The 19,909-nt window shown below is 38.4% G+C and overlaps 2 protein-coding genes across 3 annotated transcripts in view; one reads left to right on the forward strand and one right to left on the reverse strand.

Annotated features, from left to right (window-relative positions):
• LOC131693466 (G protein alpha i subunit) overlaps window positions 1–3,030 on the reverse strand; it is a 67,532-nt gene extending 64,502 nt beyond the window's left edge. For both annotated transcript variants that reach the window (XM_058981302.1, XM_058981301.1), the window contains exon 1: window positions 2,434–3,030. In XM_058981302.1, coding sequence (XP_058837285.1) covers window positions 2,434–2,548 — 115 coding nt within the window. In that variant the 5' untranslated portion in view covers window positions 2,549–3,030. The remainder of the gene's footprint in view (window positions 1–2,433) is intronic.
• The window catches only part of LOC131693464 (mediator of RNA polymerase II transcription subunit 24), a 207,415-nt gene that overhangs the window by 102,385 nt on the left and 85,121 nt on the right, over window positions 1–19,909 (forward strand). The gene's annotated exons all lie outside the window — the stretch shown is intronic.

The raw sequence follows: 19,909 nt of genomic DNA on the forward strand, positions 1-19,909 counted from the left end.
CTATGCGCGGGGTTGGGAATCAAACCCTGGTGAGCTGTGTACAAGACAATCGATTTACCAACTGCGCTATACCCGCCCCTCTTTAATTGTTTCTTTTTATCCCTATTTTTGTACCACACTTCACCTCTTAAAATTCTAGTTCCAGGACACAATGCCAAACAAGTCTGTGCCGTAGCTTGGATGCTTCATTCAGCAAACTAACTGATCATTTGCTATCCATCCGTAAATGGAATTCACCCTTTCCGTCAGCGTTATATGAGATTCTTATTCATCTATTCCGAGACAAGATATATGCACATGAATCATTGTGATAGATGCAATACGCCGTCCTCGACTGTAGTACAATGGAACTCGTTGAATGTGTGAGCATTGTGACTTACATTTTGTTTTGGTAAATATTGCCCTACTTGAGGTGATTCACTGCCTCATACGCAACCTTAAGATTGATACCTATCAGCATCCAATTTTGTTTCTCTGAAAACTGGATCAATGTTCGAGTGAACCGTTGGTTCGTCATAATGGTAACAGTAGTCTGCGTAAATTTGAATGCGGAAGGGTACCTATAGCGGCCACACAACCATTCCAAACGAGTTCCAGAGTTTCCCGAAACCGAGCGGGGAACTATGAAACATGATCACAAGGATCACAAGTAACGCTTTCAAACGGAATTCTGATTCTATGAGGGATCGCTAATTACAGCGGAAGCTTCGTGTGATGAAATAACTTCGCTTGTCGGTGCCCCTCTCCCTTTCTATCCGTAGTCTGTAGCAACTGACGCGTTTTCGGTTGTTGTTACTGTTGCTTTTTGCACCCGTCTGGTGAGTGAGGTCTCAGTGTCTGTGTGTTTACGTATCGGGTGGCATCGTACCGTGCAAGTGTTGCCGGGACGGGGTGAAAGTTTTGTGAAGATTTTGGTAATGATTTTACTCGATCGTAGCTGTTGATTGCTTCTTTATAAAATGCACCTCGTTCTGAACTATGCTGTATATTTTTCCATATCTGTAGCTATGTTCAAAATACATAAAAATTTTAAATATTCCAATCCAAATAATGAATCCTGTCAGTATTTATTTAATTTTTAGCAAAGGTGTGAGTCCTTCTTCCGGAGGTCCATGCCAATAGTTACATTTTTTCCAAGTTTTTCAAGCGCTTACTTATTATGGGATATTTTGAACTAATGCATCTCTAAATAGAGATTCAACATCTCAATTTTTGTTTACCATTTTTCCGTCAGTATCAATCCAATTGAGTTCGAGATCTGTTAACAGCATTTGCATGGAGAAAATCTCTTCGGATAGTTTTCGTATGAGGGCCATTGACAGTTCTCGTGTTCGATTGGAGTGACACTGACAGGCAGATGGTAAACAAAACATTGAGGTGTTGACACTTTATGCAAGAAATTCGGCGTATTTATTCGAACCATTCGAAAAAGAGTGAAGCTAATTGCTCCCGTCATGGTTGATGGTTCAGCTCTTGCAATGTTTACTTTAATTTATAGTATTTTCGTAATCAAAATGAACTAATTTACAACTTCATGATACATTATTAGGCACTGACAGTTTTCTGTTCGTGATATGATTCATAGCTTAAGCAACTCATATACTTATTCCTCTGACAACTGCTAGTTAATTTTGGGAATATTTATCATGGACCAATTAAGCATCGTGATCCTTGCTATAATTGAATAATATAAAAACTAACGCCTAGTTCCGATTTTATTTCGTGGACGTAGACTTTTAGGCTAGAAATCAATTCATAGACTCGTAGTATATTTATTAAACTATTCCTAAATACCGTGAATCAGACTCACGAATATGGAATTCTTGAAAATGTCAACTAGTCGGCACCTTGGACGGGACCTGCGGGTAGATGTTTTCTTCTTCTATTTTTCTGTTCATTTCATCTTTCGTCTCGCATAGCCACTCTTTCTGCCTCACATATTTTAAATGAACTGACTGCATTCGACGTTCGATGTTTTGCTATTCGCATGTCTTTTCTCAGGTCAGCACTACATCTAAATATAACAAACAGCAGAACGACTTTCGGGCCGTGAACTATTTTTTGTGAATTGGAATATATTCGTAGATTGCATTAAAACCACGAAATATTTCGCACATGGCGGGGGATGCACAGGAAATTTCACCTTGACCTTCGACCGCAATCAATCATACACCCTAATTTTGTGTTTTCTTCAGTGCTCGTACAGCAACCCATAACCAGCAACACTGTTATCGCTAACCGTGATTACCCTCAAACCTGTGTGCGTGACATCGGCTGTCAGTTTTCTGTTGACTGTGTATCAGTGTCTCCGGTACTGCTCCTCTTCACCCGCAACGGAGAAACTAACAATAACGATTTGCTTTTATAAAAATCCCAAGGAACACTACCGGGATCATTTCGTTTCGCACGACTGACTCCAGGAACAAACTTTACCTAGCAGAAGCAGCTTCACCTCGCTGGCCGCCCGTTCTCCATCGGCACGTAGGGCACGGTCAATATTTTTCGAACGTTCGATGGCTTCCTTATCTCGACTCACAGCACAACCCATTTTTATTCACTCTTCTTTCACTTGATCGCCTTCTCTCGTGTCTGCTTCTTCTTTTTCGTCTTCTCCAAAAACTCACTTTGAATCAGCGCCACACCACACAGCACTGGGGCAGACACCTACAAAATTTTCTCTCACTTTTTCGTCGATTTTCAAAAGTGGCCCTGAGCCCATGTAAAGAAATCTGGCTTCCGAAGTGCACTCGCGTGGGACGCGTTGACACTTGTTGAACACTTTTGCGATACTTGCGGCACAGTAGGGGCGCGTCCTAAACGAACAAAAAAGCAGGGAAAAACGGAACCGATTTCCCCCGAGGAACTAGCAACGAGAAGAGGGCACAACACGACAACGACGGCGACGACGCATCGAACGGACAGACAACGGAACAAACTATACGCTCTCACTCGCGGGACTCGGTTTTTGCTACTGATGACCGTGCTTCGGAGGAAGACTGACAGCGATGTGTGAGTCACGTCCCTTTCCTGTGGCTTTCTTTCCTCACCGTCTTTCTTCACTGCACATACAAGCGTGTGTGACTGGTTTTGACAGTTGAAGAAGAGGACAGCTGGAAACACTGCTGGAGAAAATGGATATTTCACATGCCCGTATGAAATCTGTGGTGCTGGGTATGAAGCTTTCCGCCAGGTGACGCGATGTTTGTGGACTGTGACATTTTAAAGTTAGGAAAGTTTAATTTAATAAAATGTATAACTCAGTACATTGATGAACAAACGAGAGAAAAGGTGGAACTACAAAGTTGATCAATTTGGATACGATAATTAATTTCCATTTTAGCGACTACTGCCTTTATGATGAGTAGAGTGCACGGAAACGTTTCCGATAGCGCATAGCAACTAAAATGTTAATTGTATTTCTGAAATAGAGTTGTTCAAAGTTGTTGCGTTTAACCGATTGTTGGTTTTTTCAAACTCTCTTTTTATTTTTGCGTCATCAAAACCGTGGTTGAACCAACTGAAATATATAGTTAAAAATATGAAGATTGCATTTTCCAAAAATGCATACCATCTGAATCAGTTCATCAAATGAGTTATATCTGGTGTTGTTATTGATTTTAATATTTGTGCGAGTTCAAATCTTGAACCAAGTAGATTGTTTCAATCAATTGTATTAGTATTAATTTAATGTTCATCTAGTTGTTATACTCTGTTGGCTTCAGCGTCAGGCGAGTTGTGACGGCAATAAAAGGGAAAGTGTCGTCAATCAATATGGCATATAAATTCATTTAAGAGTCATCCTTCTAAAAATCGCTCGGATTTTGGGAAAAATACATATTGACATCTTCAAATGTTTTTACATTTCTTATAAAAGAAATGTATAGAATTCGCTCAAACTTTCAAGATTTTTCCCGAGGCCCGGAGGGCCGAGTCATATATACCAATCGACTCAGCTCGACGATTTGGGACAATGTCTGTGTGTGTATGTAACGGACAAACTCTCATTCGTGTTTCTCAGCAATGGCTGAACCGATCTTATCCAAACCAATTTTAAATGAAAGACCTATCAAACAGTAAGAACGCTATTAATTTGTTTTTGATTCTGATGTTTAGTTTCCAAGATATGAATGCTTGAATGTGTAAAAATGGCGTTCTTTGCAGTTTTTTTTTAATTATCTGCCGAAATTGACAACATTGATTAACACTTTATATATTTTTAGTCAGCTGATACGAATACCTTACGAACAAGCTATAGATTGTTGAAATCGAAGTATTATCAAATAAGATATTTAACATTAAATTCGGACGAAAGATTTTTATCATTCCCCATTGCCAGAAATATGACCAAAAATATGTAATGTATTATTAACGCCAAAAAATAAAATAAGCCGATTTTAGGTCAATAGTATCTTCGGAGAATTTAATGAAGGTAATATGCCCTTTCTTTTGGTATTATGCTTTTGCTGATTAATCGCCCTAAGAGTGAGATATTTTCACAAATTTTCTTGGAAGTGATTATATCGAAATGATGCCTTCAGCAAGTTTGTAGCTCTTACTTTTGCGAATAACTTTACTGAAGACTTCAAATATCTATTTTGAATACTTTAAAAGTTATGGCTTGTTGTTTGTTGATTACTCTTTGTCTCCTATTTATTGTTCAATATAGTAGTAATCCATTGAAATAAGCTAAACATTATTTCGATAAAACGAATTTTGATTTTCATTCTTCTATCTACAACCGCTAGAAATAATCACCGAACACTTCCAAGTTGTCTGGAAGGAACTTGATAACTTATCAGTGCAAAAATGTTCATTTGTACGAACCTTCTGACTGCAATTTTTCTAACTTATAACCATCGGATCGATCTGAAACATATCTGAAAATGAAAAGCGAAGTAAATAACTCCAAGCAACGGCGCAGCCAAGAGAAGGTTTTGGGGTTTAACGCCATACAACCCCCCCCCCCCCCACACCCAAAAAAATATTGGATTGAAGTTGAAAATTTATTGATACTGACTGATTTTATTCAATATTACAATAACAATTATCTGATCCGTATATTGATAACCTGTTTTTGTAAACATCATGAGGCCTTTGATAAATTGTCGGAATGGGATCCTGATATGTAACTGATCTATTGGTCTTGATTTCACAGTTGTCTATTAGCATCAATATCAAATTCCTGCCTGAACACATTCCAATAGAAAATTCCAGAGTTCTGTAATCAATCATAATCCTCGGATTTCTTTTCAAATTGAGCTCGCTTTTGTAGAGATGTACAGTCTTTATTTAATAGAAAGCGAAGTTAAAATTGATTTAATGTCTATGAAACATAGAACTGCTCACCAAAAAATGCATAACTTTCAACATTTGCTAAAAATGTTTTTGCCTTTCTCATTCACTCTAAAATTCGTCAATCTAATCCCGACCCGAAGAGCCGAGTGTCATATGCCAATCGACTCAATTCGTCGAGATCGGAAAATGTCTGTGTGTGTATGTGGAAAAAATGTGACCTCTGTTTCTCAGATATGGCTGGACCGATTTGCACAAAGTTAGTCTCAATTGAAAGGTACAACCTTCCCATCGGCTGCAATTGATTTTTTTTTCATTGATTGGACTTCCGGTTCCGGAGTTACGAGTTGAAGAATGCAATCACACAGCAAATACCCATATAAACTGGAATGAAAAATTTTCAAAATCAAATTTGTATTTTTGATGCCAAATGACTTTGAAATGCATGAAACATTGAGATTTGATGTAAACTCGAAAAAAATAATGTTTGACAAAAATTGACTTTTTTGGACTTTGGTACATTTTTGCCTTTCTCATATAGAAAGGTTATGCAATCACTCTGAAAATCGTCAATCATACCGGCTAGGAGGGAGTATGCAGTGAGGGGTTGCTACTTTAAAATTAAAACTAGTTTAAAATTTCTTAACAAGTTGAAAATTTTCGGCAGAACCCGGACCTCCCGGATCTTTCTCCATGATCCGCCGCTGGTTTCAAGCGATGTTTCAGTATCACATAGCATCTCAAGATCGTGGCTGTCGATCCATTGTATGTATGTGTAAATTTTGTAAAAATTTTTGCTGAACGGTATGCAGATCAACATTGATAAATGTAAGATGATAAGTTTCGGACGTTCGGCAAATATAAGGCGTTGCGAATATACTCTTCAAGCCTGTGTCATCGAACGGGTGGATTCTATCCGTGACCTGGGAGTGTTATTCGACAGAAAACTTCGTTTCGCCGACCACATCACTGCAACAACGGCGAAGGCTTTTGCAACATTGGGTTTTCTAAAACGGAACGCTGTCGATTTTGTGGATTTCTACGCACTGAAATCTTTATACTGCGCACTGGTCCGGAGCACTTTGGAGTATGCTGTACAAGTATGGGCGCCATACAACGCCGTTCAAAGCAGCCGACTGGAGCGCGTTCAGAGAAGTTTTGTACGATTTGCTCTCAGAAAATTGCCTTGGAACGACCCTATCCGTCTTCCGCCGTATAATAATAGATGCATGTTGCTAGATTTGCCAACTCTGGAGTCTCGCCGCACGTTCTTGCAAAGAATGTTCATTTTCGATATGTTGTCGAACAATATTGACTGTCCCGACATTCTCTCAAGGATTCATTTATTTGTACCCCCTCGTGATATAAGGAATCGTCCGCTTCTGTGGATTCCCAGGCACCGCACAGTATATGGCCAGAACAATCCGCTAGACAGATGTTGTAGCAGATTCAACGAAACTGTTTTAGCTTATGACTTCCATACCACTAAATCTAATTATAAGTTAGCAATTAGAAATTTTTAACATTGACACTAGCAATAGCATTAAGTGTAATCTGTACGATATATATCGAAGATGTAATAAATAAATAAATAAATAAATAAATCGTACTGAACATGTAATATTCATTTCCACCATTGTATTGAGCATAACCAGCCATGGAATCGTAGTCTGGACAAGTGAGAAAAGCACAATTGCACCATTAGGTGGATTAAAACAGGTTTTTATTTTGGGAATGCGTCGAGTTGAGACGAAAACATAATATTATTAATAACGAGAATAACACTTTCCGAATGTAGAGAGACATATATGAAAAATGACGATTTCCATTCGATTCTAGCAGGTTCTGATCGATTTTGATGAGCATTTGATTTTTGTTGTATGACTAATTGTATGTATAGGTCAAATGTTTAAAAACAGTAATTTAAGGTCAAGATAACATCATTTTGAAACCGCCAATTTCGGAGGTTTAGTATCTTCGATGAGTTTTACAAACGTTAAACAGCGCATCATTTGATAAAATAATCTTGACGGTATATCGTCCAAGAAGTATTTATGGTGAATTTTCTCAGGTTAATATTCATGACTACAATAAAGTCTCAACAAATTCGCTAATGACACGAACTCTGTTACTATTTTCTGAAAAATTAATTCTGCATAATTTTAAAACTTTAAAAATTACGGTTTCGGAATTATGCCGTTTGGACAGTATGATCGATTTTCACCAAACCCCCACCAAACCGAATTTCTGGCTACGCCGCTGATTTCAAGTAAGTAGAAACAAAGTCGTTCTACACTCGTTCACAAGAAACTTTTTCGAATGATGAATATCTATTATAATACATTGAAACCCCGATTTTATCAGCCAAATATGAACATATCTTTGATGGGCTCTAGCAGACGAACAAGACTGAATTCGAGTAAATCCTTTCTTGAGCATGTTTTTCTTATCATGAAGATGGAAATATGCAAAAATAAAATGTTCATCATAATCAGAAATAGTTATCAGACTACATCAAGGGACGGGAAGAATATTTTAACAGCTTCAGTTTATTATACAGAAGGAAATAAATATGTCCCGATTTAGTCAATATCCCCATTTTGTCAGCCTAAAATACACCATGAGACTGAGGTTTTTGTTTGTTCTTTGGCATTAGGATTAGCGATAATAATTCAAATCAAGGATACTACAGGGAAGTCACCTTTAGAAAAAGTCGATGTCGATGATAACAGAAGCTGCGATTTCATTTCAACGCTTTTTTGCGAAAAGGACGATACTTACAAATGTAAACATAAGGCTTTTTTTCATACATGCGAATGAGGGCTTTGAAACGCAACAAATTAACCTAAAAGTTTGGATTCTACGATATTGCTTTCTTAAACCACAGCAAAAAATACAACGGGCGAAACTGTATTTTTGTTTGTTTATTTAAAGTTTCGCCCTCCACGCTCCATGCAAACAAACAGGGCGATTTGCTTTGCTAGCAGTTTAGAGGCGAAACTGTTTTTCGTATTTTTTTTGGGACTATCAAGCTGATACCAGTTGTAAATAGTAACAATGATCGCTATTGAAAAAACTCGGACGAAATCGGTGGTGTAAAACGGTAAAGGGCGAACACGAAATTATTGCGACACATTCAACAGGGCATAACTTTTTTACCATTGGGTAAAAATCAACCAAATTTTGGACACTTTCTCATTTATGTGTATTGTTTACATACTGTCAAACTCGAAGTCGTGTTTTTTTGATTCAACGAAAATGGAGGTGAACCAACGCGAGTCGAGAGAACAAATTCTTTCCAAACAGCTGGAATTTCCTGACCTGTCGCACCGGCAGTTGGGAAAAATGTTGAAGATTCACCATTCAACAGTCTCCAGAGTGTTGAAGCGGTTCCAGGAACAGTTGACGTTAGACCACGGCAAAGTAGCTGGAAGAAAACCGGGACCGGAGAACAAAAAGACGGAGGGAAAGGTGAGGTGGATGATTAAAGCAAATCTCAACGTCTCAAACCGTGATTTGGCTAAAAAGGTCGGCATGTCGCAGAGCTACGTCCAGAATGCAAAGAAGAGAGCTGGCTTACATACATACAAGGTAAAGAACTTCCCAAACCGCGATGAACGGCAACAATCGACGGCTAAACCTCGGGCACGGAAGCTCTACGAGAAGATGCTGACAAAATATGGCTGCTCTGTGATGGACGACGAAACATATAAAAAGCCGATTTTAAGCAAATTCCGGGGTTGGAATTTTTCACCGGCAAGAGCAAGTTCTATGTGCACGAAAAATTTAAGAAGAAAATGTCGAAGTTCGCCTCCCAATATTTCATCTGCTCTTGCGGACTGAGGAGTGAGCCTTTCGTAACAAAGGGCACAGTAAATGGCGAGATCTACAAATCTGAGTGCCTCGAGAAGTGCCTTTTGCCGTTCTTGCAGCAGCACGACGAAGCTCCGCTATTTTGGCCAGATTTGGCATCATGCCACTATTCTAAAAATGTCCTGGAGTGGTATGAGGCCAATTCTGTTGATTTTGTTCCAAAGGACATGAATCCGCCAAACTGTCCGGAGCTGCACCCGGTGGTGCAGTACTGGGCAATGATAAAGCGGGAACTTTGGAAGAGCAAGAAGACAGTCAAAGACGAGAAGGACATGTTAAGAAAATGGAAAAAAAAACTGAGAAACTGGTACCGGATGACACTGTAAAGACTTTGATGGAGGGCATCAAGCGAAAATGCGTTCAATTTTACACTCAAGGCTCCATCGATTAACTTTTCTTTTGATTTTTGAAGTAAATATATGTATAAAACTACCCTAAAATTTTGGTTTGATTTTAAACATTATAAGAAAATTGGCATGACATTTTCGGAGTCGCAATAATTTCGCCCTTTAGTTATTGTAAAAGAAATGTAAAAACGTAAGGGCGATACTTCAATGCTGATAGGTGGGACCGAAAAAGTAAACAATCGCCAAATGGGCGATACTATCATTTTGTCAATTTCAATAGCAAAAACAAATTTTAATTTAATAATTTCAAATAATTTATGAGGTTTTGGGTTTCGATCATTGAATCATGCAATCTAGGATGTAAAAACACAATAGCTCTTAAATAGAAAATAAAACCAAATCTGGAAATATTCACTGTTGATTTTCTTTGAATGGTATCCTTTCCAAGAAAAAGCGTTGATTTCTTAGTTCTCAGTCGCGTTGGAAATTTGAGTAAAGTATAAACTTCAAATCGATTCAAAAAAAATCGATTTTTTTGGCTCAGTACACTATATAACCCCTTTAGGAAAATTCAGTTTTCCCACCACAATGCATTGATTGAGGAATTTAGATATTTTATTAACAGAACATTAGCAATAATTCGTTTCTATGACTTTTTGGGCCATTTTTTCGCTTTCCCATTGATTTGGTTTGAGATTTCTAGCACTGATGTTGTCCTATGCTGATTTGAGCGATTCTCCGAGTCCTGCCACTATCCCATGTAGTATGTGTTACCAAAAACATCGCGAAGTATCAAGCTCTAAATGTTCTCAAACGATATAATATCCGAAGAGAGTGATAAGATTTATAAGAAATGTCTCATCACACTGTTAGGTGGATTAAAAGCGTTTTTCCATATAACAATGGCCCACCCTAATACATATATGGATATATAAACGTGATACAATCGAAGCATTACTGTATATTTCAACAATTTCACATAATATCTATTTACTGTTTTGTTTACTAGCGAAACCATATCAGGTATTGTTTGTTTAACATTCGAACCATTAACATGGCCATCAACATGTACAATATCACATATGGTACTGGATAATGTTTTACTATAGTTTAACCATTCTATTCGTCGTTACTATTGGTGATATGGTTGAACTATTGTTATTCTCATTGGATAAAATCTAAGTTTATATTGTAGGATCATTATAAAAGCAACGTCTCTAATGGTTACTATATCCCACAACCAGTGATGAACCGCTGGAAAAAATTCCATCTTCCCGGGTTTTTATTTACGGGTTTTAACCGGGTTGTTTCCCAAATCTTTTAAACCCGCACGAAATATGGGTTTTTTCATTTTATCGAATGTATGATGTTCATTTAATGTTTTTATTGAATCTTGCATTAAATTTGAGAGACCGAAAATAAAAGTCGCAAGGATAAAACATACTTTGTAAAACCCACTCCAGATTTCTTAGCTTGTAAAAATCGAATATAAACATCAAGCGTAAAAATCGGACAGAGATCCTTGAGTATAATTCGCTCACAGGAAATTCCGTACAACGTTACATTCAAGATTAAAAGTCGGATAAAGAAAAGTCCTTTGTAAGAACCCGATATACTTTTTACGGTTTTATGCTGTAGGACTTAATCGAAAAGCTCCTGTCCAATTTTGAAACTTGAAGTTTAAATCCAATTTTCATATGCTAATATATTTATAACGGGTTTTACGAAGCATTTCCTGTTCCCGCGACTTTAATTTCGGTCCATTCCTTATTCCAACTTGTTTCATATAATACTGGGAACAATAGTCATTGTTAATCTGACTAGTGAAAATTAGAATAATCATGTGATGCCCAAACTACTTTTATTCTGCTTGTTACTCATTTTAGGGGTTGCTATACTTTTAACGAAATGAGGTAGGTATTCACACAAAATTTAGAAAATACCTATTTAGTTCGGTGAAAAGTAAAAGTGAGAAAGCGAGTGGCCTTGACATTCGTCATTAGTATGAACCGTAAGCAGAACTCTCACAAATCGCAAACCAAATTCTTTCGGCATCAGCAACAGTACAAAAAATGTTTAGTACATTTAGGAGTAAGAAACGCAATCGACTTAGCTCAAAACGTGTTGAAAAGTTTTATCACTTATTCAACCACAATATTTGTAAAGAAATGTTGGATCCCCGCTATGACAATGATTCAATCGAGGAAAACCATTCAGAATTTTCATATACATGCAAAACTTTATGACAATAATGCTCATAAATAAAATAAAAATGTTTGGATAACAATACATTAATGTTCAATTACTAAAATATCAAAAAAATGCAAAAAACCCAATCTTCCCGCGAAAAAACCGTTTTAACCGGGAAAAAACCTTGGGTTCTTTTCCCAAATTTATAAAAACCCGATTTGGTACATCACTGCCCACAACACAGGTTCATTGTTCGGACTATGTCTAATGATTTTTAGCTATGCGGGGTTACTAAAATAAATGATTATAATTTTTGTTATGGCAAAAGCACAAAAAAAAAGATGAATTAATTAGGCAAAATAATGGTACAATCTAAGGTACTACTGTACTACCTGATGAATATATTTGAACAAGTTATCATCCTGTATGGCAGTTTCAACCATATGCGATATGGTATGTTTGTATTCTCCTATGGTCATGGTAATTCATTATGCCACTCATAATTATCGATACTAGCTAATTCCGATTTGCCCAGCTCAAGATGGTGGGATGAATTCACAATAATATGAAGAAATTGTGTTCTTTGCTCGATAGCGGAAATAGCTCAATTGGATAAAGCGGCAGTGCCACTGATGTCAACACTTTCCCGATGGCGGGGTAATCAAATTTCGATTATTAAATATCGATAGAGTTAAAACTATATGCGAGCGTTACAAATGTGTTAAACTATGCGGAAAATACCAACATTGTAAGGTTCTTTACTTTTGCCGATTTTTTGACAGCGTCGATAAAGTAGTTTCTGCACGCTTCTGCTAAATTGATCATTTTAACCGAAATTTGTTTTCACAATAAGTGCTATTGATGCATTATAGTAACCTATGGTGGACATGGCCAGTATAATAACAAAAAATACTATTAACTATTTTCAATATTGGTCGTCAAAATCCTACCGTTTATTTATACGTTTTATTACGTTTTATTATTACGTTTTTTATTTGTATAGTATTTCACTAGAAAACTATATTTGAACTATACAAGAAATAGTAGAAACTAGGAACTAAGTGACTGTTTGTGGTATTGTACATGTACAGTCCACGAAAAAAAATGTTCGAAAAAAATCGTCGTTTTTGTATTATAACCTAACGCCACATTCCCCATATTTTTCTCTTGTTGTCAGCTGCATTGCATGTTCACGGACAAATCAAACACAAACCATTCTGCTGTCCAAATTGCATAATACTAACAGCATCCTATATCATAAAAATCTCCTATTTCAACCCATTACCCAGGCGAAACATGCTGCGTCTGACTATCGGCTTCTTCTGCAATGATCATAACAATATATGGTGCGATAGATTTTCAAAAAAGAGGCGATCCGAACAACAAATTATTTAGAGACCTAAGTGCATTATGAAAAGCATACTCACGCTTGCGGCACTTGAATCGCAGAGCTTCTTCGGTTAGGGCGCAAAAAGCGTGAAACTTTATAACGCTTGTAATCATGTGCCGACCGTTGGTCGGTTTGTTTGATGTGAAGGCATTTGGAACGACACTTTGTAGTGAAATATGCTGTCCAGGGTGAATTATTCTAATTTAATTTCATACATTCCTGATCATGCGTTTGGAGTTCATCTCAAAAAAGCCAAACGCTACAACTGGATGGGATGCTTATTTACTAAGAACCTTTTTTCGAATTGTTACTCTGTTTATTTATTGTCATGATACCACTTTTCCAAAACATTGCTCGGCGAAGAAACTGCGGCAAAATGAGCATCACTGATGTTGGACCACACAAATCTGGCAGCGTTCCTTGCTCGCATGTGTTTCTCCCCTTGCTTCGTAAGGAACAGTATTTTTGTAACTTTTTGTAAGAAAAACAATAACAATAGGGTTAATAACATCTTGTAACGCTAGTCATAATAGCAGTCAAAATGACACATTTCCGGAACATTGTTATAGTTCCGGCAATCGGCATAGTTCTCAAAATAAGCATTGGTGATGTTTGTGTGATCAATGTTAAAAAGATAATGTTGTAGTCACAATATATCAGGTATCATTATTAAGATAACAAATGCAGATTATCATCAACTATAGCTTTCCTTCGGCACATTGGAATAATGGTAACGATAATTACGCTACGGAGTAAAATCTTATATTGCGCATTTCATACCAATTTTTACTTGTCCACGTTTTTAATAGTGTGATAAAAGTGTACGTTTGAGAGTGTTCGGTGCATTTATTTGTTATAAACCAAGGAATAAGTGCACCGAAGACTTGGCATGCCAGGTGATTTTTCAGTGCTTCCACGAAGCTCTTTAAATGTCTTCACTTGATTTCACAACCAAAATATTGGATGATAAGACGAATTGTGTTTCGGCTTCGTCTCATTAGTAGCTCACTGACCATCTTGGCCGTCAGCTATTGACACTAAATTCACGTGACATATCTTGTGTGCAGGGTAAAACGATTAGTCGCGACTGACGTTCCAGTTAACACCGAAGCTCTGGTGTTCCGATAAGACCATAGCGAAATAGAAACACAAAAATTCGGTATTGTGACCTCATGCACAAATGAGGAGAACCTCATTACCATGTGAAAAACATTTGCCTACTTTACCTCAAAAAAGATTACTCAATTCAATTAACTGGCATATAAGAGCTTTATTTAGTAACATTATTCCTATTTTAAGATCTATAAGAACGGTAAGTATGTTTTGAGTTAGATTTATATTAAGACTAACAAGTGCATTACAGTAATAGTTGAATAATTCTGAAACGGTTGATGTGAATGTGTAGAACTATTTTTTCGCCCTCAGATCACCCCTTGGGAGATTCCTAACAATATACCAAACGAACATAATGTATAGAAATATCCTAAACTATTCTCCGCGTTCTTTCACACGCTTCAACATACGTCATCGAGCGTATACCACCTCTGCAAACATTAGCCTTCACTCTGTTCGGCACCGGAAAGTAGGATCAGTGAAATTCGATTTTGCTTTAATCTTCGCGCCAAAAGTAAGTGAAAAGTGAAACGCAGCAGAACTGCCGTCGCCGCTACCACGGCCGTCATCCTCGCCGGCCGAAGCATTCAATTCCCGCAGCATTCGCCCACTCTTTGTGCAAAAGACTTCCAATGAAAAATGAATTTCCTTCTCACATCAACTTTAATATATTTTAGAACGGAGATGTTGTCGATCCGTCCGCGTTGATCGTTGCTTGATGGAATATATGTTTTTGATCGTTCATAATTGATCACAGGGGCGCGGAAGACATGCATCGTTTTAGTCATTTGGCTCAAAGCCACATTTCCCCATGTGGGAATCGATAACCATCTTAGGCGATACCGGAATGCATCCCGAATGCAGCACCGATTTATAAATTAATTAGTGTAAAAAACATTAAAATGTCATAATTCCCCAGAGCCTGTTTACATTACGGCTAATTATAAGCTTTATTTACGCTGCGATCGCGCTCACGGTTCGATGATCATGTAAACATACAATACATACGTACGTGGGTTTCTTTGGAAAAACCGTGAAAATAGATAGCCTCGAGGCAGCGGAAGATGTACAGCTTCTACGGTGGCGATGTAGGTCTGCCTGGCTGGAAATGATGACCGGTGGGTGAATTAGACGACTAAACCAGCATTCTATTCGTTTGCTGTCAGACGAAAATGTGCGCTCAGTTATGAAACAAAGCGCGGTTTGTTGGTTTCCATTGGCCGGAAATGTCATACACGTTTTGCCACGCGCCTTTCAGCCTGTACATAATAGTCTAGATATCGATTTCCATGATATTTAGTAATCAGTTTTATGAATCCTACACAGCAAAATATCTCGGCACTAATACTCATGACATTTCGAGAACTTGGCGTATGTGAAATGATTGACGAAAGCGAATAGGAAGCGCAGTGTTTGGAACGAAAGAAAGTCAACTTTGTAAATTGCACTATGGGAGATGACTCTATAGTGGATAAACTATGGCAACGCTTAAGCAAGTTTAATAGTAAAGTAACAAAACTCACTTATACATTACGTTTCTATTTAGTTGAGCTACATTGTGATCAAATTTAGTACTTAACTTGGCGACCTTTATTACCCACTTATGACATGATCGAAATATTCTACAAAGTCGGTTTAGTGCCAAGTTCTCTCTGGATGTGCCCTGAGCTTGGCGATGAGCCCTGTTTTGGGACACTATTAAACTTAAAGTGTTCCATGCAAGGACTCCCAAAGATGTCAAAAAACCAGCTGATCTTTGGTAGCCCTTCGCGATCGTTCACGCTTACTCACGCCCGCGATCTCACAAACATGATAACGTGTCGGTGATGGGGTGAATATATAAACGCGGTCTCAAGCATGAATATACAATCGCCCGTGCTCGCGGAATCATGATTCGGTCACGTCCAGAAATCTCTACCCTTGGCCCTAGCAACATAGATCCATGCATTTCGTTGGACCAATAAAAAAATCCACTAGACAACACGTTTCATGGCTTCATGACCAAGAAATCTAGTAATACGGGGGAACTTATTCTCTTCTAGCATCTGAACCGCACACCGAAAATTAAGTATCACATCCACAGTCCGCTTAATCATTTAAGAACACTCGCGAATATAAAATCGAATTTATACACGCGAAGTTACATACACACTAGCACGCGCGATATACAGAAGCCCACGCCATCGAACACGTTAACGTACAAACGCTCGAGCTCCTCGCCATGATACACAAAGGTGAACCTGAAATCGCGACCATCCACGCACAACTATGCCCAAGATTTTAAAAACACAAAAACGCCCTGATGATATAGTCAACGCGATTGCACTTATAATCTGTTCGCGGTCCTAAGTGCTAACGAATATACGCTCATTTCTAGGCGATCGTAAGGTCCCTACGCCCGCGCATCCGAACTGTACACACAATATCACAATCAAAAGCACCACCCGCTGCAATTGGCCTTAAGGGGACCTCATATGAAGGTGATTCCGTGCAAGATTCAGCCAGTATTTTTTACCTGAAATAAAAAAGATGGGTGAGTAATATCTAGAATATAACTGGAGTGTAGTGACTACTCGTTTGATTTGTAATTCAAATTGAATGATACTCAATGATTTGTGGGAATGTTTCAAGTTATTCTTTATAATAATTATGGTGGTTCTGAAAAGAACCTTTGTTGTTGGCGTCTGCGTTGATAGGGGATGCGCTGGATTCTAAGCTCGTTGAGACATTCATTCATGAAATGAACAAATTTCATATTTTCTTGCTTTGAAATATCAATATTAAAATCTCTCGAAACAACCATTGGATTCTTTTTCCTAGCGTACAGAAATGAATCACGTTTAGCGAAAAACTAGGGGCGGCAATGTCCGGGACATAATCGCGATGATCATATTTTTAAAATTTTGCTTGTATCTCTGTCAAATGGCTAAATTTTACGCATTAAGTTCGATTCACCGGGCTCAGCGAAATTTTCCTGGGGATCCCGTTCGTTTATCTATTCAGTAAAACAATTTTATTACCGAGTTCTCCGCATTGAATATAGGTCAATAAGTTTATATGATTTCAACAAGCAGACAATGACTTGTATGACAGGTGGGAGTGTTTTGAAGTGGTTTTAGTGGAGGTAACAACATAAAATCGTGTATTGGACATTTCTCCTTAACCCCACAAAACAGAGGCAGCAGAGGGTTAAGTTGTTTGGAAGAGATGACAGTCATTATATGATAACTAAAAATATAAAATTGTTCTATAAATTGCAAAGTTATTGCCGTGTTAAACTGAAAATTTGCCATTTCATTCATGCTTTGCAAGATTTGAAATAACTTCGAAGTGTGGTCACGACACCCCTGTTATGTCATATAAATACCAACCCATCTTTTCCATTTTGCAATCGTCCTAATAAGGACGGTTTGTAGATAACTATGGTGATACAAGACGAGAATCTTTTGAAACGATTCAAACCTTGCCGACGATTTGTTGCTACTGCGTACACACATACGAACATTCCCCTTTCGCTGCTCATACCGAATGAGCACACTTTGCATCAAGGCGTTCCTATTTATTAACTTTTCGGTGCAGATGGAAGGCCATCCTTTTGTGCGATAAATGAAAATATTTTCATCATTTGTTTTGGTGTAGCTTTCGCTTAGGGGTAGAGTTCACACATTCACTGATTTTCTTGAAAGGATTTGCAAAACCTTCGGGTTTGTAGATTAATTTGAAAAATATTTTCTTATATGATAATTATTTTTAATTATACAAACTAATAAAAGGAACTTCCTAATAAAATTCTTTTCCCATTATATATTCATCCTATGGACGGTTTGCATATAACTATGACACAAATTCATCCACAATTAACAGCGCTAACGGAAAATAAGCACCACTAATTATTTACAAGTATTTTGTTAGTCCTGAAAAGGACTGTTGGCAACATTAGAGACGCGTGAATTTACTTATCTTCTTCGGGCAGCTTTCTTGGCAGGTTTGGCGGCCTTCTTTGGCTGCGGCTTGTTCGCTGCAGCCTTCGATGCTTTGATGGCATTTTTAGTGGCAGTTGCTACGGCCTTTTCAGTGACTGCGTTTCTTAGCAGCAGCCGGTGGTAGTCGATTTGATTGGTTGTCCGATGCAGCTTCTCACGACCTAGCATGCACGTCCGTTATGCACTGCGTCTTACACACGTCTGGCTTTTAGAAAAGCGGCGACCCCCTATTTATAGGTTTTATGATTAACGTTGATTCTCATTTAAAGTAGTTTTTGAGCTATTTAAACAAATTTTATATAACAACGTATCGGTAGCAAGCGTCGAACGTTTTCCTTCCGATTTATGAAACAAGACGAGCAATCCGTTTAGTAGAAGGAAAGTTATTAAGGTTCAAAATGTACTTAACGCTTTCGCTAATATGCACTACTATCGCTTTCTCGCTCGTTCTCGTGCCGTGCATGATCTTTTCCTTTCCGTCCGGCTTCTAATGGCATAACCAAAACGAATATGCCGGATTTCCCCCACCAACTACTCTCGTCAAGCAACCTGTTCGCGCCTCTGTTCAGCGCTAATCACTGCCAAATAAAATTGTCCACACCATTTCATTATTATCGAGCAACATCTCCAACTAGCAAGAACATTCTCGAATGAACGCCAAATATTCCTTTCGCGCACGATCATCTCACACACAGCAGTAGCAACAACAATAGCAGCAGCAGCGATACGCGCGGCAATGCATCATTCTCAACAAGCGTCAATGAGCCAAATATACAATCGCCCGATGCGGAAAGGAGACGAAGAACAATTGATGTGTGACATGGCATCGACAAGCATCGCGGATGAGCCACGCGTTTCTAGAACGTGTGGCGTGTAATATAAATACGCGCGTTCTGCGCATCGCAGCAATCAGTTTTATTTCGACAAGTAATGTGTTAAGTGCGATTAAAGAGATATTCCAAATAAAGTGTAAAGTGTGAAACAGTGCTTTTTGGTCTAATCACATCACATCCAGCAGCAAGTGGTTTTCCACAATACAGTCCACATAAGTTGTTTGCGGTTTGTTTTGAGTGGTCCATCCAAGAGTTTTATTTGTCTGCGGACAAGTGTAAACATAGCCAGCCACCAACAGCAAGCTGCAAATTTCCTACACCAAGGGCCACCCCTAGGCCCGAACATTGGTCCTTCGAACCGGATAGGAAATCCGTTGTCCCTGTTGCCACCGTGACTTCTGGTGTGATTAGTGAGTGAAAAAAGTGCAAAATGACGAAAAGAACGCCAGCAAAGAAGGCTACCCCATCGGAAGGTGAAAAGGCCGAAGAGCAACCTGTGAATGCGTTGATCCACAACCGTGGAATGGCGCAACGGATCATCAGCAGAATCAGAAACATCCTGCAGAAAGCTGAAACCGAGCAAACAGAGCTAACACCAGCTCAGATGAAAGTGTACCAGAAAAGTGTTGAAGGTGCATATATCGAGTTCACTAAGCATCACCAAGAGATCGTAGCCCAAATCCCAACAAGTGAACGTGATGAACAAGATGAGTGTTTCATGCAGTTCGTCGATCTTCATGAAGAAGTATCAATTTTTCTGGAATCCTGGCTCCAGAATTTCGCCCCACCAACAACTCAGCAGCCACATCCACCAGCAACCCAACCACCGTTGCTAGTCCAACAGTCTCTTCCTCGTGCAATTCCTACATTTGATGGCAGGTATGAGCA

This window comes from Topomyia yanbarensis, chromosome 3 (assembly GCF_030247195.1).
Source record: "Topomyia yanbarensis strain Yona2022 chromosome 3, ASM3024719v1, whole genome shotgun sequence".
NCBI lineage: Eukaryota > Metazoa > Arthropoda > Insecta > Diptera > Culicidae > Topomyia > Topomyia yanbarensis.